The sequence below is a fragment of the Rosa rugosa genome, chromosome 6 (genome assembly GCF_958449725.1).
Source record: "Rosa rugosa chromosome 6, drRosRugo1.1, whole genome shotgun sequence".
Taxonomy (NCBI): Eukaryota; Viridiplantae; Streptophyta; class Magnoliopsida; order Rosales; family Rosaceae; genus Rosa; species Rosa rugosa.
The window spans coordinates 9,078,648-9,106,173 of record NC_084825.1 but is presented as its reverse complement, the minus strand read 5'-3'; the positions used below and the strand labels follow the sequence as shown (position 1 = coordinate 9,106,173).

At 37.8% G+C, this 27,526-nt stretch overlaps 1 protein-coding gene, 1 long non-coding RNA gene and 1 pseudogene across 3 annotated transcripts; 1 reads left to right on the top strand and 2 right to left on the bottom strand.

The window, feature by feature from the left end:
• Positions 1-1,612: 1,612 nt before the first annotated feature.
• LOC133714038 (beta-amyrin 28-monooxygenase-like) lies at positions 1,613-2,252 on the bottom strand (annotated as a pseudogene).
• Positions 2,253-2,286: 34 nt separating this feature from the next.
• LOC133716178 (beta-amyrin 28-monooxygenase-like) lies at positions 2,287-3,266 on the bottom strand. Its single transcript, XM_062142899.1, has 2 exons — positions 2,544-3,266; positions 2,287-2,317 (listed from the first exon to the last, which is right to left on the bottom strand). Exons 1-2 carry the CDS (start codon positions 3,128-3,130, stop codon positions 2,287-2,289), a joined length of 618 nt encoding a protein of 205 aa, XP_061998883.1. The 5' UTR covers positions 3,131-3,266.
• A 12,444-nt stretch (positions 3,267-15,710) lies between these two features.
• Positions 15,711-19,743, top strand: LOC133713643 (uncharacterized). Of its 2 annotated transcripts, XR_009848170.1 has the most exons (7): positions 15,711-16,490; positions 16,579-16,717; positions 17,174-17,269; positions 17,504-17,599; positions 18,081-18,179; positions 19,260-19,468; positions 19,565-19,743. It is a non-coding gene; the product is annotated as an uncharacterized LOC133713643 (long non-coding RNA). The 2 variants fall into 2 exon arrangements; XR_009848169.1 differs by having other exon boundaries at positions 19,260-19,743.
• The last annotated feature ends 7,783 nt before the right edge of the window (positions 19,744-27,526 follow it).

Genomic DNA, 27,526 nt, shown 5'->3' with positions numbered 1-27,526 from the left:
TCTGCATCAATAATCAATATATTAATGCCATCTTGAGTGGTCATATACAGTGGAGCCTCAATAATTTAATACTTGATAAATTAATAATCTCAATTAAATAATAGGATAATAATATTTTTGGTCGGTCCCGATTTCCGCACAACATGCTAAATTTGGGCGGCGATCTCACGGTCCCCAGACCAGGCAGTAACGGGACAACGACAGCGAGGATACAGAGAGGCGGTGGTGTTCTTCTTGGTTCGTCAACGGCCTTGGTTCGGTTGGTTTGCTTGACGGAAGTTTGAGACAGTAAGGGCGTCGACTCGCGGCCGTTTCAACTGAGGCGGTTAAGGGTGAGTGCCGGCAGATTGTCTTGCTTGGGGGCGGTGATCTGATCGTGGTTGCTTGATTACCGGTCAGGGGTCTCGGATCTTAGGCAGAGCGGGTGCAGGTTTCTTAGTCGGCGACAAAGGTTTTCCAGGCCTTCGTTGATCGTTTTTTTTTTTTTTTTTAAGCAGGCTCTCAGGTCAGACTCAAGGAGGACCCAGCGATGGTGGACGAGCGATGGAGGCCGCCGAAATGGTGAAGGGCGAAGCTGCCTTCCGATAAGGCTAGTCAGGCCCAGATGGTGTGAGAAAGATGGATTTTGGCAGTGGGCTTGAGCCTTTGCCTCGCTGAGTTGTGTTGTGCATCCTAGTGACCTGGGTCTAGTTGGGCCCAGTTCTCCTCTTTCTTTTCACGGAGTTCGGGCTGGTCTGGGCTTTTCACTGCCAACTGATATAAAAAGACAAATAAGGAAAAAGAAGGAAAAAGAAAAATAAATAAATACTCTTCTTACCTCCTCCATCAATGTAACATTCAATTAATTTTTTTCCTTTAATTTCCTTATATTACTTATATAATTTTAATTTACCTAAAGCAATTATGTAAAAATAATTAAATTTTACAGTACATGGCCCCATCATTTATACAATAATAAATTAAACATAATTTGATTTGAAATTTCATTAAACTAAATTCATTGAATATTTTGGTGTAGTTAGTACTAACTAAGATCCAAAGTCAACTTCTTTTAATTAGATGTAATTGATATATTATCTATTTGATAACCAAAGTCTTTTCTATAACCATCCATATTGCAAAACAAATAAAAAAATTATGATCTGGATTAACAAAACAATATTTATAATTGTTTACTTGTTCGGTCCTCCAAGAATCACTTTTTGGTTCCATCACTAAAAGTACACTAAAAATGTAAGCAACTCTCTCACAAAATTTTTCGCGGTTGAATTGATAGAGAGATTAAAAAAAAAATGTTAAGGATACAGATTTAATTATTCAAGGAGGTGTACTTAGATTTTTGAGTATTAAAAAAATGAATTGGAGGTTTAATAAGTAAGTTAGGTCCAAATAGAATCATCCTTCAAAAAATATGGAAGGAACACCTGAACATTCAGCGAGTCAAAACTCTAATCTATGGGTTTGAGTCCAAAGACGCAATTGTTCTCGATCGTTTTGTTAGAGAAACTAAACAATATGAAAGCAATAGAAATATTGGAACTGAATGATTTTCATTGATTGAAAACAAGCTCTATACAAAACAAACTAAGTAGAAAATTTGGATCAACTACCCAATGACTAACAACTCTCAAGTTGATGGCTTGATAAACTAACACTAACAAACTCCTAGTAGAGTAAGACTTTTACTTATTCAAAACAAATAACGATTACAATACTTATCACGTTTATGATTTATGAGAAAACAGACGAATAGGAAGTCCTTGGGTAGGAAAAGGAACAGGGTCCACGACCATCTTCTCGTCAGGAAAAACCATCTCCCACTTGAATCTGGTGACCAGGTTATACATGAAAACCAATATCTGGAATCGAGCATTTTCTTTCCGGGACACATTCGAGGTCCTCCTCCAAAAGGAAAATACGAGAAAGGAGGTGGTCCTTGTCCTTCAAACCTTGACGGCTCAAACTTGTGTGGATCTGGAAAGTATTCCGGGTTCTTATGTGTAGCAAACACATTCCAATGTAACTGCACTCAGGAGGTATAAAAATGAGAAATGAAGACAATATAGATGTTCAAGAAACTAGATATGTTGAAATAAAATTAGCTAGTGTATGTAATGTAATGTACGTGACTTCATTCCTTTTGGAATTAAATATCCCTCATAGACGAAGTCGGTGATGGCCTCCCTAAAAGTTCCACTAGCTGGGGGCTGCAATCACAATACTTCACATACCACGTTCCATGTATATTTCATCTTTTGTATGTCCCCCCAGTTGAGCAACTCTCCTTCATCTTTTGATTTTGCAATCTCCATTTGCTCTGCAACACATATTTGTACATGGATTCATTTCACTACTCGCTACTTAATTAGTAAGTCCCCAGCCGCAGTTTTCATTAATTTTAGGTACTACAAAATATTGCTTCTTTATATATTACATATATAGTTAAACTTCTATTGATTAAGGGAAAAATTCACCAACGGTGTCTGGACACTTAGGGGACTTTCAGAATGATACCTGAACTTACAAAGTTATCAATGTGATACCTGGACTCATTTTTTCGTATCAAGCTAGACATTAGATCTTGTGGCGCGTTCGCTAATTGTTCACGATCAATCAAATTCAGATTCATGAGATCTATCTTCCTCTTCACAACCATACTCTCAATTTCCTCCCTCATTTTCTTGGATGCTCTGATGGCTCTATTGAAGTTGGTGCCCGGCAAATCTAATGGCAATGAAACGAGCCCCACATTTATATGCCGAATGGGTTTCTCTAGCTTGGCAATCACTTGTGGATCCTCGATGTTTAAGAAGAGTCTGCAAGATAATGCTGAGGTATACTTCTTTGCTAATGACTGAAACATGATCACTTGTTTTTGATCCAGCGAGGACCAATGCTTATCGAAATGGTGTTTGGTGACCTGATCCATGACGCCTATATGCTTTCGGATAGAGTCAGGCTTGAGAAATGTAGACATGACTTTGCGCAGTCGGATGGTCTCTTTGGAGAAGTTTGCTTCGTTGGTGTTTGGAAACATCTTTTTGACGTTAGCAGGCCACCAGGATTTGACCGGTTTGTTCTCGTTTGAAAACAGCAATTTGTTTCCAGCAGCGGTGCACAGCATGGCCATAGATTCGCCAAGCAACGACGTCTTGAACACCTTGCATGAGCCTGCTTTTTATGCAGCTGATGATAATGAGACATTGGAGTACTTTTTCCTTCGGTCTGCTACAAACTTTTCAGGGACACCGTTTCTGGCTGTGCGTAGATACTCGAAGGTTTCACGGTTTCACCAATGATGGGCCAACCTGTGCTTCCTGGTGGCAGTTGATAAACTGTTACTTGTTGCCTAGGGCTTGGAATAATTTTACAGAAGATATAGTAGAGAGAAGCAAAAAAGAGAACTAGCAGGGAAATGAAGAAAGTAGTAGTTTCCATGGCCTATAGATCTAATTGAGTAGGATAGAGGAGTTGTTCAGGTCAAGGCAAGCATGCAAGCTGATTCATTCAGGTTTCATAGTATCTTATATATATAGACTTGTAATGAACTAGATTTTGATCCATATCCAATCCGAATCGGATCCATATTCAATCTCAACCCGTTGATTTGTTAATAGTCCAAATCCGTTCATCCGTTTATTTAACGGATCAAATACGGCTTTAGGTCTGATTTGTTAATAATTCGGTCCATTTTGTAATAATTAAATATTATTTTTCCAAAATACTATATATAAAATATTATGAATACTTATTAGTTTTATATATAAAATAAATATACATATTTATGGCAAAATTTTTGCAAAAACCTAAAGGATGAATTAAGTTTCCAATATCGGGAATATAGGATAATTAAGGATACTGTCAATATTGAGAATATGGGAATATGAAGTTGAAGCTTAAAGCCTATGTTTTTTTTTTTTTTTTTCGTTGTCTTATCTAAAAGGGTTTTTGTCCATTTACCCCATTTTTAGGGATTTTTTTCCCACTTACCCCATTAAGTTTTTTTAATTCTCTCTTACCCAATACACTCTAAGGGAGTCTTCCCTAATACCCCATTAAGATTTTTTTTTTGTTTTTAATTTTTTTTTAATACCATTTTACCCCTCACCCCTTTGTTACTTAGAGAGAGAGAAAAAATGGAAGAGAGAGAAACCATAGGAGACTTCGCCGGAGCCCGTCACCGGTCGCCGGAATCCGGTCACCGGCCGCCGGAATCCGGTCACCGGCCGCCGGAATCCGACCAACTTTTGCCGGAATCCGGCCAACTTTCGCCGGAATCCGGTCACCGGTCGCCGGATTCCGGTCATCGGCTGCCGCCCACCGGAATTTGCTGAAAATCTCACCGGAAAGTTTTTTTGCCCCCAATAGACATCTATTGCCCCCTAATAGAGGGGCAATAGACGTCTATTGGCCCCCAATAGACGACTATCAGCCATGTATTGCCCCCCAATAGACGACTATCAGCCATGTATTGCCCCCCAATAGACGACTATCAACCATGTATTGCCCCCCAGTAGACGTCTATTGCCCCCCAATAGACGACTATCAGCCCTGTATTGCCCCCCAATAGACGACTATCAGCCATGTATTGCCCCTCAATAGACGTCTATCAGCCATGTATTGTCCCCCAATAGACGTCTATTGCCCTCCAATAGCAATTTCGGTCGCTGGAATCGGAACTAATTTCCTTAAATTTAAACTAATAAAATGTTGATTAAAGAAAAAAAACGAGGAGATGATATCAATTGAAAATATCTATTGCCCCCCAATAGACGTCTATTGCCCCCCAATAGACCTTTAATAGACGTGTATTGCCCCAATAGACTTCTATTGCCCCCGATAAAACTTCTTCTTTTTTTTCTTTCCTTCCTTCTGCCTCCGTTTTACCCCAAAAAAAAAAAAGTTGATTTGGGCACCCAGAAAAAGCTCTGGGCACCCACATCTTCTTCTTCTCAATGGAACCTCAACGGAGCCGGCCATGTGTTTGCTGTGGATGTGGTCCTCATCAATCCAAGTCAAAGATAATCCGATGGCTTTCTCCTCGCTGGCTGAGCAGTCGAGGTCGTAATCGGACTTGGAGGCCTAGTTGTTGAGGTCGACGGCGCCAACAACTGAGCAGTGGAGGTCGGTGAGAGAATCGAAGATGCAGTTGTTGACGGCGACTGCAGTCGAGGTCGACGGCGGTGTGAGAGAGGGAGAGAAATCGGACTTGGAGGCTGAGTTGTTCAGGTCGACGACGACGGCAACTGAGCAGTCGAGGTCGGTGAGAGAATCGGAGATGCAGTTGTTGACGGCGACTGCAGTCGAGGTCGACGGCGGTGAGAGAGAGAGAGAGAGTTGGTGACGACGCCATGGTGGGCGGCCCGACTCTGGTAGTAGGTGGAGTTGGCGTCGGGGCTTTGCAGGCCGGGGAGGGCGGGGGAAGAGAGAGAGAGAGAGAGAGAGAGAGAGAGAGAGAGAGAGAGAGAGAGAGAGAGAGAGAGAGAGACAGAGAGAGAGAACGCAGATCGGAGACTGAGAGAGAGAGAGTATTGGCGTCCAAAGAGAGAGAGGAGACAGAATGGCAGTGGGTAATTTTTTAATTGGTTTGAGGGTAAAATGGTCATTTGAGCTTAAATTGTGTATCTGGGAACAAAAATCTGTTGCTGGGGTAAGTGGAGTAACTTTTGCTTATTTTGGTGTTTTGGGTCAAGGACCCTATCCAAAAACATCAATGAAGTATTGCTTTGAAAATTTAGTACCGAGATTTTCTATTGGGACCTCCCAATTTGCTCATTTGACCTCTACCTCTTTTGAATTATTGAATTATATATATATCCTCTTATAAAATGACAATTATAGACAATGAATTTTAATTAACTAATATTTTCTTTACAAACCTCTCTACCTAGCTAGTTTTCACGATACAATGGTTTAAACCCTAGACCTGTGATCTTACTCTCATCCATGATAACGTTCCCGTTTTGATCACAACGTCAAAGCCAGCAACGTGCATAAGAGCTATTGCAACTATTTGAAATAACTTTATTAATGGATACACAATTCAATGTTTTAGAGCCTCCAAGCAAGGTATTATTTGAATACTAGTATAAAGTTTGTTGTTGATTAAAAGGCTAAGAAATTTTTTCAGAACTCTAATTAAGTTCTTAATCTAGACTTTGTTTAAGGTTTGGTTGGAGGATGAGAGTTTTTGGATGGGAGACGATGGCTTTTATTTTTTTTATTTTTTATTTTTTTTGCTGCGTTTGGTTATTGCTGGTGTTTCTTGCTTTGTTTTTTTTTTTTTTCTTTTGCGTTTGTGTTCGACTCTAACATTATCAATCTTCTTAATGGCCTTCAGTGTGTTTAATCACCACATAGGAGCATATGAGTTTGTTTCGATTAATAGGAGCATAGGAGTTAAGGAGTTAACTTTTATATATAAATATTGTAGCTAGTCAAACTATGTGTGTGTACTGCAAGTATGGTTCTAGCTAGAATCATGATTTATTTTTTGTGTAGTAATAAAATATGGTCCAAGTTTGTGTTTGCATGCAAAATATCAAAAAAAAAAAATCAAGGAATGGAGGTGTAGTGAGTGAATTAGAGGTATAATGAGTAATTTCTTGTTTTGTATGTGAATAATATAACTAAGGTTATTTTAGGAATTCAAAAGGAGGTCTAGTGAGCAAACATTGGGTATTTAAAAGCAAGGAGGTGTAGAGAGTAGAGAGGTCAAATGAGCAAATTTGGAGGTTCCAATAGAAACTCTCTTTAGTACCATGGTTACCTTAGTTTATCATTTAAGGAATATTTTGGTTATGTAATTTAATTTTTGGCGATACTCTTCATTTTGTTTTAATATTTTATTAATATTTTCTGAAGTGTCATAATAATAATTTAATATTATTATTTAAAATTTAAAAATATTTGTTCTTATAAACGGATATCAATGATCCGCTAGGTTATTGGATCGAGTCGGGTTGAAATTTTTTATTATTAAACAAATTCAGATTTAAGTCGATACACTCCAAATCCGATACATTTACAGGTCTAATTCTATAGCTAGCTCCCTCTATCTAGTACTCCCTAGCTAGTTTGAGTTAACTTTAATAATTATCAAGTACTGATCCCTACATGAAATTTGGCCACTTCAATAACATTTAACACTCTATGCCTTTGGGTTCCCCTTGACAAAGTCAAAAAAAAAAAAAAAAACACTCTGCACATATTATACACTCACAATATATGGGGTCGTCTTGGGTATCTTGGTGTTTGCCATACCCTTACTTTTTTATTTTTTTTACTTTTAGTAAATTAATATAGTGGAAACCTACTAAACTGGTCAACAGGTTACCCAATTGAATATCGACATGTGTCATTTTTAAAAATAAAATTTATCATATTAACAACACACTCTTTCTTGATATGTAACATTGTTAAAAATCATGTAACAAGTATTGTCAAAATAATAAATTACACATAGTTGAACTACAATTACGACTTATGACAACAGTTGTTGTGGTTATTGTAATTGAGTGGTCAAAGATGTAAATATCATATTTGTACAACTTTTATCAAATTTAGAACCTTGATTATCAAGTGGAGAAGCTCCTTAAATACTGAGTTGTTACATATCTTTTGGTCTAATTTTAATTTTACCATGTTCACAACACAAATGTTGTCGGAATTGTAAAATGGTTGGTAATCTTGTAAATGGTATAGTTTTTGAAGTAATTACTTTTACACCAATAGTTGCAAGTTATGGTAAAATATGTAGTCATTGAGTAATTATTCCATTAATGATAAAAATATAAAGATTTACCACTTTGACAACAAATTTGTTGTTGTACTTGTTAAATTGTCCATAAATTAGTACATTAGTTTAGGTTGAGTAATTACTATAAATAGGACAAAAGTTACCGCTTTTACATCAATTGTTGTGATTGTGGTAAAATGTGTATTAATTGTAGTAATCATTTCATTAATGATAAAAACATAAAGATTTACCACTCTGACAACAAATTTGTTGTCATACTTGTTAAATTGTCTATAAATTAGTACATTAGTTTAGGTGGAGTAATTACTACAAATAGAACAAAAGTTACCGCTTTTACATCAAGTGTTGTGGGTTGTGTTAAAATGTGTAGTCATTGTAGTAATAATTTCACTAATGATAAAAACATAAAGATTCATACATGTTCTATTTTATATAATATTTACGACTTTGAGGACTCATGTAACCACTTTGAGGACACATGTGGTAATTAGAAAAAAAATCTGCATTAAAGTAAATAAGGTCTTCGTTAGAGAAAAGTTGGTTCTCATTTGAGTAATTAAGTACTAAAAGTACGTGGTGATTGTAATAGGTTCTCATTAGAGTAAAGTAGATTCTCATTTGAGTAAATAAGTCCTAAAGTAGGTTCTCATTTGACTACATTTAAAACAAATATTATTTATTTTTACACTAATTGTTGTCGTTGTCGTAAAATGCATGTAAAAAGAATTATATTTGGTTAAGGAAACTACTAATGATATAATTAATTGGTAATAAAGATTACTTAACTAATACTAATTTTGCGAACTTAGGTGAGAAGGTTTTTGTTTTTAATAAGGAAAAAACGTAATTTTCAATTGTGTAATTGTCCATTAATAACAAGCATTAATTCACTAATAATCAAATTAATTAGTAATATAGACTATTTAACTAAAAGTAATTCGGTGAACCTAGGATAGAAGGTTCTTTTAATTTTTTTTGAAAAAGGAAAAATCATAATTGTCAATTGTCAATTGATAATCAAACATTAATTGGCTTTATTGTTTTCACTATCTTTATTGTTTTCAATTCAATTAGTAGTTTGTGTTACCAAAAAAATTAGAAAGGCTAAGGGCTAAACAAGTTACCAATTTGTTAAATATTTTGAACCATTGGATATATTATTAATCCAATGGTCCAAAATATTTAACAAAATGAGGGTATGACAAACACCAAGGTATCCAAGAATTCTCCCACAATATATAATCTTACTGCTTATAATTAGTGCAGTACGTCAACCAAACCAAACAAACTGTGAAACTGAATACAAATTACAGATATGTGTTCAGTCTGCCACACACATTACACATATAGAAGAGATCGAGTAGCTAGGGGAGCTAACAGTCCTGGCTCAACAACTCCAATAAACTTTTTTTTTTTTTTGGGAATGAAAACTTTCATTAAAACAGAAACCATAGGAAACAAGCAGAAGGACAAAGCTCATAAAGCCTCAAAAAGGAGAGGCCAGAGCAGAGGCCATTAAGAAGGGCCAGGGCACCCATCATACAACAAGATTTCAGAAAGAGAAGAAGGCGGGTGTGAAAGCCAGTTCACAGGGCACTTTCCTCTGCAAGCAAGAGCAGCTAGATGATCTGCTGCACAATTTGCTGATCTGCTGGTCCAAAGCCAGCTGACTTGCCGGGTTTGAGTTAGATACCGGACTTGAGTGATAATGTTAGTAGCCTGCCAATCTGCAGGGGGAACATTTGTAGTGAGACTCTGAAGACTGATGAACTAACCTAGCTAGTAATTACTATAATTGTAATGAAACAAATTAATTACTACAATAGCGAGGGTAACGGGTATAATTCGTACTCTTTTGGTCTGTGATAGATCAATCATGACGGTGATGATTAATGAGGAAAAAGGCGAATTAGAAGTCCTTTGGTAGGAAAAACAACTGGGTTCATAATCATTTTCACTTCTGGATAAATTAACCATTTCCCGCTTAAACCAGCTACATAATCATTCTTCATGGCATGGCTTCATGCAAGTTTTATATTATAACCTAAATTTTTCTCTCTGTGCATTGCTTTTAAATTTAGTTGCTTATAACCTTTTCCAAACGCAAACTATATAGCCTTTTCTAAATGCAAGTTTTACATAATCATTCTTCATGGCATGGCTTCATGCAAGTTTTATATTGTATCTTAAATTTTTCTCTCTGTATTGCTTTTAAATATTTAAGTTACTTATAATCTTTTTCAAACGCAATCTCTATAGATTAGATATCTACCGATTGTCAAAATTGTGTTTTTCGATGGATGCAGACCCTTGAGCTGAACTGCCAATCATTATTTAAGGTTTCGGTTCTGCTACATTCACCAAGCAAGCTGCTAGAATGATTGACAATTTTCTAATGACAATTATTCAGAAATTTCAAGCCGACTTTGTTTACGGTTACAGTACTAGGTAGATGATTAAAATAATATAATTAAGCAATGCTGACATTGCTTGACCAAAAGAAAAATTAATCTAGTGAAAAATGATGCAGTGGGTTGTGGACAAAGACACCACATATTTAAAACAAACTGGTGACTAAATTATTGGATAACTATCTGCTACCTAGTTATGCAATCTAAAGATGAAGTGTGATAGTAGAGTACCGCATCTCTTTGTGCTTGTGTAGTGATGGGTTTGCCTGACGTCTATAGTTAGACCCTTGTGTGTGGTATCTTTTTGGGAGGGAGTGATCGTTGGGCATTGCGTATTGCGTGTTGCATATTTCACTTTTGTGGTAGTTGAAATTCTTTGCAACCCTGTGTGTGTGCAATACCATGGGATGAATTATGCGTGGATTGATTTAGGCTAAACCCAATACAAAATGTGTTTTGAAGCGGTAGGACACTGTGTGTGATGAATGCATGCACCATTTCTTTTATGGTAGAACTTGTTGTGGGAGTTGGTTTTGTGAAATAAATTGTGTATTGATGATTGAGTTGAAGTAATGTTGTCATTTCAATTCTAGGAATGCTAGTGTAGCGTTATCAATGTGTGGATGCAGATACTGTTGATGACAGGATTCTGAATTCGTGTGTAGTCTGTGTGAAATGCTATAGTTAACGAATTTTGGTGTAGTGCACAGGAAAGAGATCCATGAAATAATTAATTGGATTAACACCAAGTGGAATGGTGGAATGTACCAGGGTGATACTAGGTGGGGTACCTGTATCTATTGTTGATCTAGGTATGTTGCACAGTGAGACAAGAACAGGTTGTTGAGAAATGAGAATTGGATTTTTGGAAATGAGTTTATTCATACTTGTTGGTTGGTATGTTTAAATTTCGGGACGAAATTTCTTTAAGGGGGGCGGAATGTGATGCCCCGGAAATTCGTATTTATTTTCCGAGGATTTTCCAGAATCTAAATTGTGGTTATTGGACAATTTCGTGGCTCGTGGATGGAGCGGAAGTATTTCGGACGAATTTTTATTCGGAAAGTATGACTTTAGGGGGGGGCTCAAGGTTGACTTTTGATATGTTAGGTATCTCTGAAAACTTCCTTCACGAAAGTTGTAGAGCGCGTCGATACGAGTTCGTGGACATGCGGAACGCGAGAATCGGAGTTCGTATGAGAAAGTTATGAGTGTTTGAAGATTTTGGAAAGTTACTATATATAGAGGTTTCCCTTTCGGGAAAATTACTATTTCCATTTTGGTAAGTTTCCATTTCCGGAAACTCAGAAAAATCCTCCGTTCTCTCTCATCACCTGCGCTCGACCCGACCCGAACCCGGTGATCCGACCCGGATTTTCCGGCGAGCTCCGGCGACGGCAGACCACCAGACGAGCCCAGATCAGTTCGCCTCCTCCGTGCGCTCCTCCCTGTGGTGTCCTCTAGCGCCGATTCTCGGTGGTGGCGGCGCAGCTAGGCGGTGCAGCTTGGCGTTTTCTGACCCGACCGGAAAACACAGCTCCGGCGATTGCACGGCTTCAAGTTTCTTGTTGTGAGCTCAGAACAGCCTCCTTGATCAATCTATGGTCTTTGTTTCGATCGATTTACGTGGAAATCGGTTCAACTCAGTTTGATCAAAAATCCAAAGCTTGTGAGGTAGTTTTCGATCCCTTATGGTTGTTTTCTGACTTCGAGCTAGTTATGAGATTTCACAAGCATGCTTAGATGAAGTTTTTTGATGTTGGGAGTTTTGTGAAATATTGAGTTTTGGCCGGCGGCAGTGCGCCACCGCCTGTGGCGGCGTTCCGGCCATGTATGCGACTGTTTCTGGTATTATATGTCTTCTACTCGTCGATACGAGCGTTTTGATATATAATATGTAGATTTTGGAGTTCGTATGGATTTGTTATGATTTTCACCGTTTCATATCGGTGAATTTATTCAAATCCTTGAGGATTTACACATCGGATCGACTTGTGGCTTGGACACATCGATCGTGGAAGTGTTCCGGAGACTTTAGGAGGTCTCGGATGTGGTTTCGCCTCGATTGGCGTCACATTGGGAATTTTGGTTCAATTTAGGGTTTCGAACGTTATTCCTTGTGATTCGTTAATTGAATCAGAGTTGTGTTTCCTTAGGTACTTGACGAAGTATTCTTTGGACGGCTATTGTGATTGGCTGCTTTGTTCTGTATGGAAGACGCAGCGGGAGTTTCGAGGTGAGTAAATCACGCGATATGTGTTATGAGCCTAGTTACCGTATTGTCTTGGAGTTATGGGCTTAAATGTGACTATAGATGGTATTAGTGGCATTTCTGAGTGGATGACTATGTGTGTGTATATATATATTATGGGGTATATATATATACATATACATATGTATTCATGTATTAGTGACTTCGTGATGAATCTTTGTGATGATTGCCATGTGAAGCTTGTGTAGGAATATTTGTGTAATGAATCGTTGAAATCAGTGTGATGAATCTTTGTGATGATTGCCATGTGAAGCTTGTGTAGGAATATTTGTGTAATGAATCTTGAAATCAGTGTGATGAATCTTTGTGATGATTGCCATGTGAAGCTTGTGTAGGAATATCTGTGTGATGAATTGATGACATCTGTATGATGAATCTTTGTGATGATTGTCATGTAAAGATTGTGTAGAAATATCTGTGTAGCTTGTGTAGGGATATTTGTGTGATGATTGCTATCTGTGTGATGACTAGCAATGAATCTATGTGATGATCGCTATCTGTGTGATGACCGGCGATATATGTGTGATGATTAGTTGGATGATCGCTATCTGTGTGATGACTGGCGATATCTGTGTGATGATCAGCAGGATGATGGCTATCTGTGTGATGATCGGTGAAATCTATGTGATGATCAGTGTGATGACAACTCGGTAGCGGAGTTGAATTGTTATTAAGTTAACAATAATCGAGAAGACTGCTGTGATGGTCGGGGCTATCTATAGACGTCGGAGTGTGGGATTACGATGACTACTTTGACTTGAATTGCTTGACTTAATGTGACCTCCTGAACTAAATTGCACGCAGGGGTTACTATGAATTGTTTTGCTTATTTTGCTGTGACTTCCTGAACTAAATTGCACGCAGGGGTTACTATGAATTGTTTTGCTGTGACTTCCTGAACTAAATTGCACGCAGGGGTTACTATGAATGGTTTTGATTGATCTTTAAGGTCATAGTGATGACGATTGTACTCTGTGTGAGGATAGGAAGGTGATTTATTGCTTTCACATTTGATGTCATGTTGATGACAAAAGCTCCTAGTGGGGAGGGAATGAGTGTGGTTTGGGGTTCGCCGTATGGCGTTAGAATGGTATCAAACATTGCTTGAGGAAGCCTTGTTTGATTGAATTTGTATAATGGGACGCTAGTCGAGAATCTAAGCATGAGGCTGTAGTCACCAGTTGACTCATGTAGGCACGATATGGAAGATTATGGAATTGATGGCCGTAGGTGTGAGCTATGTGTATATCGTGTTTAGGTTGAGGTGACTTAAGAAATGTGTTTTGCTTTGTAGTTTTGAGTTTACTCATACGAGCTTCATAAGCTTACAGGGTTTGTTGTGTGGCAACCCGGTGCACTATTCAATGGAATTGTGTAGGGGTTAATCCTGCAGGTCAGGGTAATCGTGGCTGAAGCTGAGGTGGCGTGCTGGCAGCATTATGGGTAGGAAGCAAATTTTGTTGGTTTTGCCATTGTTATGACTTCCGCTATGTAGCAAAACTCTGAGGAGCATTTACGTTTTATTTTGTGATGACAATTTAATTCGTAAGCTTTTGTAATATATGACTCTACGGAGCGGGTCAATATTGACATAGTAGGTTCAGGGCATCAATATGTGTGTAGTTAAAAGGAGAAAAAGTTTCCAGGTATTTTGTATTGATGACTGAACGTTCACGCGTGTATAATTATGAGGTTATATATCGATTTTTATTTGTGTTAAAAATCAGGGGCGTGACATTTTAAGATTGGAGAGAGAGTATGTCACTCCCCGATTTTGAAGTACAATAATAAACAATTAGCAAAACACAAATACACTGGGCGTGATGGTTCACACATTAACACTAAATACCTGTGAATTTTTTTCTTTTTAAAACAAGTACACAAGATGCCCTGAACCCCAAATGTCAACATAGACTAATTTTTTAGAGTCACATATTAAATTACAACGAGTTTACAAATTAAACTGAACAACAATTCAATAAGTAAACACACCCACCAAACTCAATGTAATACCCCGAAAATTCGTTATTATTATCCAAAGATTTTCCATAATTTTATTTGTGGTTATTGGACGATTTTGTGGCTCGTGGATGGGGCGGAAGTGTTTCGGACGAATAATTATTGAAAAGTATGGTTTTAGGGGGGGTAGTTTCTCTGACAAAACGATCGAGAATAATTGCATCCTTGGACTCAAACCCATAGATTAGAGTTTTGACTCGCTGAGCGTTCAAGTGTTCCTTCCATATTTTTTGAAGGGTGATTCAATTTGGACCTAACTTACTTATTAAACCTCCAATTCACTTTTTTTAATACTTCAAAATCTAAGTACACCTCCATAAGTTTACCAAAACACCCTTGAATAATTAAATTTGTATCTTTAACAAATTGTTTTTTTAATTTTTAATTTTTTAATTTTATCTCTATTAATTCAACTGCAAAAAATTTTGTGAGGAAGTTGCTTACATTTTTAGCGTACTTTTAATGATGGAACCAAAAAGTGATTCTTGGGGAGCCGCACAAGTAAACAATTATAAATATTGTATTGTTAATCCAGGTCATAGTTTTGTTTGTTTGTTTTGCAATATGGATGGTTCTAGAAAAGACTTTGGTTATCAAATAAATAATATATATCAATTACATCTAATTAAAAGAAGTTGACTTTGGATCTTAGTTAGTACTAAATACACCAAAATATTCAATGAATTTAGCTTAAGGAAATTTCAAATCAAATTAGGTTTAATTTACTATGGTATAAATGATGGGGCCATGTACATAATTTAATTATTTTTTACATAATTACTTTAGGTAAATTAAAATTATATAAGTAATATAAGAAAATTTCGGAAAAAAAAATTAATTGAATGTTACATTAATGTGGGAGGTATGAAGAGTATTTTTTTTTTCTTTTTCTCGCTTTGTCCTTATTTGTCTTTTTATATGAGTTGGCAAAGTCTCTTTTTTTTTTTTTTTTTTTTAAATAAGGACCGGTGCGACTGCCCTCAAGCCTTGATTAGTGAAACAGCGGAATACATGGGGGGGGACATGAGACCTAAACCCCAAATAAATTACATCAAGAGAACATCCTGAGATAATGACAGGAGCCTCAACTACAAACATGTATCCAAAAAGGCACCAACTAGCAAAGAGCGCACTACTGGCGTCTCTATTTTCTTTGACATAAGTCACACAGCGGTGACACGACGAAAAGATAACTTGGTCTGCAACTCGATTACAGCTTAGCATAATTTCCATACGTACACTACTAGAATTATGCTCATAGACATCACGACAATTACATCGGTGAGAAATACACGCGATGTAAAACAATGTCATTAACATCGATTCCTCAAAAACCGATTTCTATGAATATAACTAACATCGTTTTTTACTGTTGACCGATGTCTATATTTTGAATCAAAAATTTTCAAAAACGCGGAAAAGACTAAGTTAAAAATTTCAATACGCGGGGAACAAAATTTTCGTTTCCACACACTTGGTCAGTTTTCCCACTCTCTCTGGCAGCCCGTTTTCATCCTTACTCACTATCTCTAACAAAACTGAAGACCCATCTCTCCGACTTTTCCTCAAAACCCTAGCCCACTCCTCCTTCCTCTTCCGCTCTCTTTTCACGGCCACCAACACCTCCTTCTCCTCCGCTCACTCCCTCTACTATCTCTCCAGCGCCATCGCCTCAGCTGGCAAGCTCGCTCTCTCTCTCTCTCTAAAACCCTCTCCGTCTCTCTCTGGGATTTCAGTCTATGCCACACAACAATTTCTCATGGACACAATGGAGCCTCCCCAGTCGCCAAACCTAGCCCCGGCAAGCCTCCAAGGAGAAAAACGCCTGCACCTTCAGATCTAACTATACGGCCTTGGATTCGAAGCCTTCGCCGGCAGCTAAGTTGAAGAGTCTGTTGCCGCCACAGCCGCCACCGTCAAATCCTCTCAAACAGAAGCTTGGGAAAGACTGGGTATTCACATTTTTTCAACCTTTCAAGAGAGACAACTCTCAGGCCAAGCGGTCTAGCATTTTCGAACTCTCGCGCCTGTAACTGATCGCATTTCGTCTCTCGAATCGAATCTGTTTGATTTTGTTCTGGCTAGTTGTTGAGTGGTTGATTTTGCTGTTTGTGTAGGTTGCGGCATCGCGGTCCTGATTGGAGCGGGTTGCATTGCCATGGGGATTGTTACCTTGCTCATTAGCGATTGGTTATTGTGGACCCTGCCTCAGGAGATCAACCACTCTGCAACAAGGACAAGACCGTTATTATCACGGTACTCTCTTTCACATTTGAATTCTCAAACTTCAATTTTGGATGAAGATTAGTCTGTATTGTATTGGAGAAAAGATGAAATTTACAGTTTGCTTAGCTAGAATTGAGAGATGATCGATGCATTTTCATTACCAAAAGAATTAGAATGGGATATTTAAATTAGCTTGAGTTTCGAACTCTTGACATTGAGTCGTGGATTCTGAGCTCTGTAATTAGTTTGATTCATGGTTATTAGGATGGAAAGTTAGTCCATTACATGTGCTAGTGGCAACTGGTTTTAGATTGACTGAGTAACTTAAATCTGTAACTGTTGATTAACTTTGATGCTAATGTTCTCTTTCCGAGGCTTTTACTAAGATGAGCAAAGTTTAGAGTGTATAATTGGTTTGGCTGATCGATCTATTTATCTGACTACATTGACTTAATCTTCTACTTGATTTTTGGAGCTGTCTTTTAGGTTAATGGTGAGATATATAACCACAAGCAGTTGAGAGAAACATTAAAGGGTCATCAATTCTGAACTGGCAGTGGCTGTGAAGTGATAGCGCATCTTGTAAGTAATCAATGACTTCAGCCATGCTTAAGTGACTTCAGCTATGCAGTCAAACTGGTAGACTGCTGCTTCAGTATTTCTTTACACTGATAAAAGAGTTTGTGGCTTATTTTTATAGTGTTTTTTACCTCCCTCCTTTAAAGCCTTGATCATTCGTATTTAACCTTTGATCATTAGATATGCTGAAGCTTTAATTATCTTGCATATTTAAGCTATTTTATATTTTCTTTGCAGGATCAATTTGGTTTGCTTCAGAAATGAAAGCTATAAGTGATGATTGTGAAAGATTGATATCTTTTCCTCCTGGGCATTTATACTCTAGCAAACAAGGTAAGTTGAGCTGAGCTCTAGTTACTAATAACGATTTGGGTTCATGAATCAACTAACAGCCTTTTAGTCAGCAAAAGTTTAAATATAAATCTTCTAAGATCCGCATATTTATTATGATGTTTTTGCCCATTTGACAGCAATTTAGAAGCAGGGGGAACAAATGCTTCTATTATTTCACTTGAAGAAACAAAAACATGTTAGCAAACTTTATTATACATTTTATACTTGGGGGTTTGGACATGCTTTATAAGGATATATATATATATATATATATATTTTGATATCACTAGAAAGACTTTGTATCTGTAAGTGTAAATCAGAAAACTCCTGAGTCTGAGTCAGAAGTTTCTTTCTTTTTGTATATTCATTTGGTTAACAAATAACTTTCAAGATGCCTCTTCTTAGTTCACCGTAGCTGAATTTATAAAATTTCAACTTTGTCTGCCTTAAGTACATTTTATTTACAATTTTATGTGTGCAGGACGGCTGAAAAGGTGGTACAATCCACAATGGTTTTTGGAGAAGATACCATTGACTCCTTACGATCCCATTGTTTTACGCGATTAGTTGCAACCATCACGTAAGAAATTAAACACCATTCTTGCAATTTTGTTTTGAGAAATGTGTTGCTGAGACTACTATGTAAATCATTCCTTTTGTTTACCAAAACCCTTGTTGTTATATCTGGTTCTTTGTGTGGATCCTTGCATTGAAAGGAAATCCTAAAAAGGATAGGTTGATGCCACTTTTTTCTCTGCTAATATTAGTGTTGGGAGTTATTTAGTTGGTGTGCAACTCTGCTAGTTGGGTGAGACTTTATGAACTTACTGAGACTACTATGTAGATCATTCCTTTTGTTTACCAAAACATTGTTGTTATATTTGGTTCTTTGTGTGGAAACTACATGGTATTCCCATGTAGTTTAAAGGTAGTCAAACCCCAAAACTTTTGATTTAGGCATTATAGGATGCCCTTTTAAGAAGTAATTTGCCATGTAGTGAAAAAGCTAGATGGGAATCAAATCAAATGTTTCTCATTTATACGAATGTACACAAACACACTTGTGCACATATCATTTAATATGGTTACTATTGATTTCTAAAGTGATGTTTACTTGATATATTCTGGAAACATATTATAGTTCCATGGGTCAATTCTTATGATGATGACCAGAAAAGTTTCAGTTGGCTTTAAGAATGCCGTCATTCCATGCAGACATCACATGTAATTTACCATAGGACCAATTTTCTGTCCGTAAAGTTTGGCCACTTTCTCTGTGTTTGTAGTGTCTATAAACTGTGTTTCTTAAAATGATTTCTCTAGAGCTGCCTAGGTTGTAAGTGGAAGATAAACTAGGGAAAGAAGAGCCAGGCAGCCTATCGACTCATCCTGTATAGATTACTTGTAGTTTACCACTTTACTAGGCACGTGCATATTAATGTAATCATGATTTCTTACCAGGTACTTCCAGTAATTAATCTAAAGTTCTTGATCACCTTTATATTGTAAAAAGTGTTATCATAAGCATAAGCATCCAAAGATTTGCTTTGAAGGACAGAGACGCCAAGATTAAGTATTGCTTGGGAACTTAGTGTTCCATGATTGGTCTTTCTGATTGATATATATGCGCAAATGATGTGACGTTGAATCTAATTTGCAGGCCAAAATTCTCATGGAAAAACTTCAGGAGCATACAAATGGTGACTGATGTATTATATTTCCTTTTCAATGAAGATTTGAACCTCCGATCCCACTGTTATTTAGAAAAAATTTTGTACCAGTTCTTTAGCACAACCTTTAAGTAGCACACTGGCACACTATGTTACTTCTTTTCAAATGCAGGCCTTGATGCTAGGATAGGAATGTCTTGTAAGCTCAATGTCTTTTTGTCTTTCCCTTTTCCTTTCCTTTCTTTCCTTCTGTTTTTCTTGTTATAGCTAATTGTTCATTTCATTTTATTTGCAGGTGAAAACAGAAGAACAAATGGGATATAAGTACGGCGAGGCTTGCTTTCGTTTCTGTTTCTAGTATTATGTACCATTTAGACTTAAATTTTTGTTTTATTTCGACATGTTATGCATAGAAATACTTGGGATGTTGTTATGTACTTTGAGCATCAACATTAATCAAAATTTATTTACTTACGATATGTATTCTCATTAGCAATAGTTACAAATCAGTTTATATATAACTATAAAAATGAAGTCATATAAGAACTAATACATCAGTTCAAAAAGAAAAAATTGATGTCCCATTAGCCAGTGGATAACAAAATATTAAGTAAGAAATGATGTAACACAACCCAATGAACATCGACTTATTAAGTAAGAAACGATGTAAAACAACTCAATGGACATTGAGTTATTAAGTAAGAAACGATGTAAAACAACACGATGGATATCGACATTGTGTAAGAAACGATGTAAAACAAATCAATGGACATCGATTTATTAAATTAAAAACGATGTCTAGTATAAGTATGAACATCGGTGCCAACCTCAAAAACTGATGTTTAATAGAAAAATGGACATCACTTCATAAAAGGAAACGATGTTTAATAGAATAATGAACATCGGTCGCGTAATACAAAAGAATGTAGATTCAATCTCAAATAGTGTGATATATGGCACGTACCCATAAAGTTATAAACAGCAGGCAAACTTCAAAAACACCGATGTGTAAGAGAATATAACACATCGTTTCTAGACTGAGTAACGATGTTAAAATGAATACTAGTGCTGTTGGACCTATATTTTGTTAAGCATTAAATGCATAAATATGAAGGTTTAACATTATCTAAAAACACCATTTTGTGATCATAATAGCAGTTTAACATCGATTCTAGAAGCTAATCCGATGTTTATTGTAGTATGGGACATCGGTTTTTAACCGATGTCTATTTTTTGCCGATCTTTTACATCACCCACTAACACATGTGTACAAATTTTTTTTTACATCGGTTTCTGGCCGATGTATATGAGAAAAATTCTAGTAGTGGTACAGCTTTCCCATCATGTTGCCACTGGACAAAACATCCAGCGACACTTGGTTTCACCCTACCACTAGGAGGCAGCGACCATTTGACAAAGCAAGGAACTCGCCGCCAACCTAGGGCAGACTCCACCCTACCTCGGAGGAGGAGGGACTTATTTGGGGTCATAACGACCCAAAAACTGCAAAAAACTAAACAACTCAAACCAAAAACAAAATAAAAAACTAAACACCAACGCCCAGCCACACAGCAAGGCCCAAGCACAAGGACTCGGCCCAACCACCACTCCCCACCAAAACTCAGCGCCGCAATCCACCCAGGCAGCACCGCGCTCCACCAAGGCCGCCGCCTGCAAAACGAGCCGCATCGGCAAATCACGTCACCAGTTGCACCTGCACCGTTGCTTCCCCACCACTTCTGCCGCTCCACCACCAGCGTCAAATCCCTAGGACCAACGCTCCAGCCTGCCTGACCCCGCGCACCACCGTAGACCCAAACATCCAAAACCCATGGATCTACGACAGAAACTGAAATCAAACAACAAAAGACCACCGTCGATCCACCGATCCGCAGCAGCAAACCGTAGATCCCGCCACACCTTCCGACCGACGCAAGACACCTCCCCAATCCGACTAAGATCCGACGCTGGACCGGTCTCAAACCTCAGCCACGCCACAGATCCAGACGCAGCCACCACCGCGCCTTCCTCCCTCCTTGAGCCAAACCATCGCCCAAGAACCAAGCCGCAGGCCCAGGCAAACATCCTCTCTCGGACCGGAATGCACGCAGCGGCAGGGCGCCGGCGTCGTTCGGCCGGGAGAGAGCACTCTTGATCTCCCTCTGGTTTTTCTCCGCGCGTGAGGCGCGTTCTCCTCTCTCCTCTCTCTTAACAATTGAAATTTTTCTCTCTCATGTCTTTCACGAGGCCAATTTTTTGGGGACGCCATCAATTCAACGGGTCACTCTCTATCCAATCTCAAAATTTGGTTCAATTCTATACCAGCTGCGATCTCGTTTTCCTTACAAACTATGGTTGTCCAAAGGGTTTTGTGTTGTAATTTCCTTTTCCCTTATAAAAAAAAAAAGAAAAAGAAATACATGGCTCCATCAAGTTTGTTTTCTTTTGCTGAAATTGCTTCATCATGGATTCTTCTCGCCCAGATTAATCTTCAGAAAATTTTCCTTACTCGGATTTCCCTCGAAGGGAATACTCCTCACCCAGATTCGCTTTAAGGAGATTTCTCCCCACCCATACTACTACAATAAGTTAATCAGACGACGGGTATTTGTAGTTGTGTGATGACCAGCCTCACTGTGGTCTAAACGAGTGTTGTGTGATTGAAAAATCAGACAACGGTGATTTCACCGTTGTGTGACAATACTTTGCTCAACAGAATATCTGTTTCCGTTGTGTGAATTCTGCGCAGGCATGTGCCTAGCATGGCATGCACGGGGATGTGTCGGTACATTCAGACAACAGAAGAAGGAATTCACCGTTGTGTGAGACACAACAGGTATAACTCATTCTTTGTTGTTCTAGGTTCATAACACACAACAGATATTACTCATGTGATGACCTGGATTTCTGTTATTTAATTTTGGTAATTAATAATGGACCAGTTGTACGAATAATTGTTATTGTGCTTTATTCGTAGATTGTATGTGAAGTGGAATGGTTTTCGTCTGTATAATTATTTGAATTTCACAGTTTAGGGGGTCGTGTGAAGGTTGACTTTTTGTACGTTGGGATTCTCGGGAAACTTCCTTCACGAAAGTTGTAGAGCGCGTCGATACGAGTTCGTGGACATGCGGAACGCGGGAATCGGAGTTTGTATGAGAAAGTTATGGCTAGCGGAAGAAGTTTCCGTTTTAGTATAAATAGAGGAAAATCATAAATTATTTTCATTTTCCTCATTTCCATTTCCGGAAATAATTTTCATCTCTCACTTCTCTCTCGTCCGCGCCTTCAGAAACGAAAATCTTCGACTGACCCGACCCGAACCCGGCATTCCGACCCGGTCGGAACTCACAGCTCCGGCGACCTCTTCCGGTGAAACCAACCCAGAACGATTCGCCTCCTTGCTCCGGTCGTCTCTGTGGTGGTCTCTATCGACGACTCTCATTCACGGCGGCGCTGCAAGTCGGCCCAGATTGAGGAAATCGGACCCGACCGGAAATCCCTTTTCCGACGTCGGCAAGGCTCCGAGTTTTCTTGGTTGAGCTCAGAACAGCCTCGCCGATCGATCCTTGGTGGTTGTTTGGATCGATTCACGTGAAATTTCGATCAACTCGGATTGGATTACTGTTCACGGCTTGTGAGGTAATTTTTGATCCCTTATGGTTGTTTTCTGACTTCGAGCTAGTTATGAGATGGCACAAGCATGCTTAGATGAAGCTTTTTGATGTTGGGAGTTTTGTGAAATATTGAGTTTTGGCCGGCGGCGGTGCGCCTCCGTCTGTGGCGGCGTTCCGGCGGTGTTCCGGCCATGTATGAGACAGTTTCTGGTATTATATGTCTTCTACTCGTTGATACGAGCGTTTCGATATATAATATGCAAGTTTTGGAGTTCGAATGAATTTGTTATGATTTTTATCGTTTCATATCGATGAATTTATTCGATCCGTGAGGATTTGAGTATCCGATCGACTTGTGGTTTGGACACATCGATCATGGAAGTGTTCCGGTGACCTTGGGAGGTCTCGGATGTGGTTTTGCCTCGATTGGCGCCACTTTGGGGATTTTAGTCCAAAACAGGGGTTTCGGATTTAAATCAAATGTGAATCGTTACTAAGTGGATACCGTTGTGATTAGGTACTTGACGAAGTATTTGGACGGTTAATTGGCGGATTGACCGCTTTGTTCTTGGTTGAAGACGCAGCGGGAATTCAAGGTGAGTAAATCTCACAAGGATCTTTATGAACAGAAGTACCATTATTGTTTTGGCATTAATTAATTAATTGCAAACTATAGTTGGTATTAGTAGGCATTCTTGAGCGAATGACTACGTATATATATATTTACGTGAAATATATATATTCTTGTGGATGGTATTTGATGAATAATATGCATGATGATGCTTATATTATTGTTGAATATGACTTTTCATGGAAACAATATTGTGAAAAAAGATGTTTTCTATTGTTGAAATGTACTGATGTTTGATGTTACATTTTTGAGTCAAGCGTGACTCATTTAAATGTATTGGTCTTTGTACCAAGAGTCACAGATGGTGAGCAGGGATAAGGAAAGCCGAGATTAGATGTTAGTAATGTTTTAGGTCAGGTGTGATTTACTTAACGTTCGACTTTGAGACCGGACGGGGTCTGAAGGTCATAGGTCACAGATGGTGACAGGTTGCAGATGGCGACCTTGATGTTTGATTTCATGATTAGACGGGGTCTGAAATCATATGTCACAGATGGTGACAGGTCGCAGATGGTGACCAAGGCAGGAAGTTGGTAATCACGTCCTTGGTAGGACAAGTGATTACGATTTCAATAGAGCTCTAGTCTATCTGTCATGATAGCTTATGGGAGTGACGGTCGAGGTTGCTGGAGACTCATAGGTATGTAGTTTAAAGGAGAGTTCCGATGGTATTCTTCTTTAATTGTCTAGATGAGACATAAATTGCTACTTGATGGTTAAGTTAGCAAATAGAACATTGTCACGGCGGTGACTCATGTTGTCCTTTCTGTGGAAAGGATATGGAATGTTAGAAGGAATCATGGTTGCATGAGTTCCTTAAGTAGATTGATGTGAGTTGTTGATTGATGTTCATGAGTTACTCATACGGGCTTGCAGAAGCTTACCGGGTTTGTTGTTTGGCAACCCCGGTGCACCATTCAAACGGTGTAGGGGTTAATCCTGCAGGTCAGGAAAATCGTGGCTGAAGCTGAGGTAGCTTGTTGGTAGCAGAACGGGTAGGAAGCAAATTTTGTTGGCTTTGCCAGTGTATGACTTCCGCTATGTAGTAAGCTCTGAGGAGCATTTACGTTTTATTTTGTGATGACAACTTAATTCGTAAACTTGTGTAATATATAACTCTGTGGGCGAGTGTATATTAATTTGGATTGTTTCAGGGCATCAGTATATACTTGTTTTAAGGGAAAGATGTTCCAGGTATTTGTATTGATGACTGAACGTTCACGCATGTATAATTATGGGATTATATATATATCGATTTTTATTTTGTTAAAAATCAGGGGCGTGACAACTCATTCTTTGTTGTCTGAGATATGTAACACACAACAGATATTACTCATCCTTTGTTGTCTGAAATTAATAACACACAACTGAAGTGAAATTATCTCCCTTGTCTGTTGATTACTCAGACAACAGATATGATTTCATTTCTGTTGTGTGTTATGAATCTCACACAACTGAACTTTGTTTTCTTTTGTTGTTGGTTGTTAGTTCACACAACTACTCTATTTGGTTAGCTGTGGTGTGAATATTGTAATCAAATTAGGTAGTAATTACCACAAAAACAATACTCTAATTCATATCATTCCATTACCATTTTTCAAACATCCATACATTCAAGTAACTAGATAATGTACCAAATAAGAAATATATCATTCCTAGCTGCGTACACTTGTATCAAAAGCTGATATAAAATTATTCCTAGATATCATTCCAACTGCTGTTCCACTGACAACTACTTGGCGACCTGATCTGCGACTGCTTTGATGAGCCCCTCAATATCAGCATCTTCATTTTGTGCATCATTTTCTGCTATAAGATGCCAAAATGACATGGAATAAGCCATTTTGATACATCAAACAAACTTCAATTGATTCACCATATACAATTTTATAAGCATTGCAATAAATTTCAATTGATTCACTGTATTCTTGTTACAAAATTGAAATCACGAATCAAGACATGAACAAAAGTGAGGAAACCAGGAAGCAATTTTGGGTACCTTCCATCCATGCCAATGATCATGATGGTATTCTTCCGCTTGCCAAAGGCAACAATATGCTGCAGACCTTCCTGCAAGTGAAATTTGGCCACTGACCATTCTGAGCTGAAATACTTTGGTAGCACACCTGCAAAAGATGAAACCCAGAAAATGGCAGATCAATAAAACATGTAATGAGGTCTTGAGAGTTGGTAGAAGAGGCAGACTAGATAACTATCAGATTAACCAAAAACTTAGAATTGCAATCAGTCAATTTGTCAACTATACCCTAACCAATTAGAAAAGTGGGAAATATTAACGTAAAGCAATGTAAAGGGAAAGTGCCATCATGAGATTGTTTATTGATATACAAGCACAATAGATTATGTAAATTTGGCAACATAATCTGCTGCTAAACATTTAAAGATTAATGACGCATGTAAAAACGTGACATTAACTGCAGCTTATTAACAAAATGCCAAAAATCCACTAGCTATAAGCTCCAAGGAGTAATTTTACATAAGAGTATTTATAAGAGTTCCTATCACATACATAGGCCAATAGACTCCAACAAGTTTCATTCATTCTGTCACTAAGGAAATGACAATCATATGCATATACTAATGAGCCTTTAATATTTTAAACAGACCATTAGTGACTCCATCAACCATAAGCTAGCTGTAAAACTATAACACCTAGTGAGGGGAGATCAATAATATATCTTTATCCAGAACTTAACATAGATTATTTACCAAACATCAGTTTAATTTACATGTTGAAGACAACATCACTTGTAAATGTTGTCTAGTTTGATATCCTTGCAACAAGCCAACATTCAAATAGTTAAGTTGCATGAAGAGACAAAAATACATACCGAAGTAGATATTGTCTTGATCCCTTAAGTTGCATGGATAAGACATCTGTATATCACTATCTTGACCAGCAGTTTTCATTTTATTCCTCTGCATCTTGGACTTCAAGGATGCTGAAATAACAAGATATATTGAAAAGTAATTAGCCATTTGAAATAATACTACTAAGACAATTCTCGACAGCATTCTGAGGAGCTACTAAGACAAACAGGTCATTAGTCTCATTTACATATTTGGCACCTGCACTTGCAAAAAAAGAAGCTAAGGCCATGGCATACAATCATTTATTAGAGAGCTGAATGATGAACTCAACAGGAACACAAGCACAAACACAACACTAAAAGAATGAAATCCTTGAAATCAAATAGGAACACAAAATGTCTATATACCACCTCACGAGATGCCACAATCCATTACCTAAAGAAATTTCTCTGAGTTGAAAAGGAACATCTCCAACAGAAAATTACCATTTGATATACCAGTTGCATAGCTTCTTGACCTAGGAGATATCTGCACATATAGCAATAGGTCAGGAATTGACACAAGCTGGACATGCACTTCCAACAAAACAGAGGAAGTAAAACAAACGAGCTCATGCATTAAGATATTATCTTTCGTGTAGTTTCTATGCACATATATTGTAATGGACAAAGAAGAAGCTTGATGTAAACCCAATAGAAAAAACATACCACTTTAATCCTTGAGCTACAGATTCAAACTTATTTAAGATCCAAATAAGCCTATAGAAGCCCATATAAGTTTTAAATGGCAGCACAAGGCCTCAACTATGGACAACGAAAAGCACTAGACTCCTTTTGTTAGATAGCACATTCTATGTAAATTCATGTAAAACTATAATATAGTTTAAAGATAGAACTCTCACACAAATTTTAATGGCCCATATCATTAATACTCTTGTATAGTTATGTGGCAAAATCATACAGCTTTCATTTGTGTTTTCTGCAATGTAAAGTATCAAATTATCACTGCAACCTAAGGGCCTAAATGGAAATGAGGTAATATAGTTTGAAACAAACCCTAAAAGCTTAAAAACTAGATTGAATGCAATTCCTAAGTAAAGCTCCAACAATTCAAATTTATGCAATTGATTAAACAATTCCAATCTACCTCTCCTACAATGGCAGAACGATCAAACACG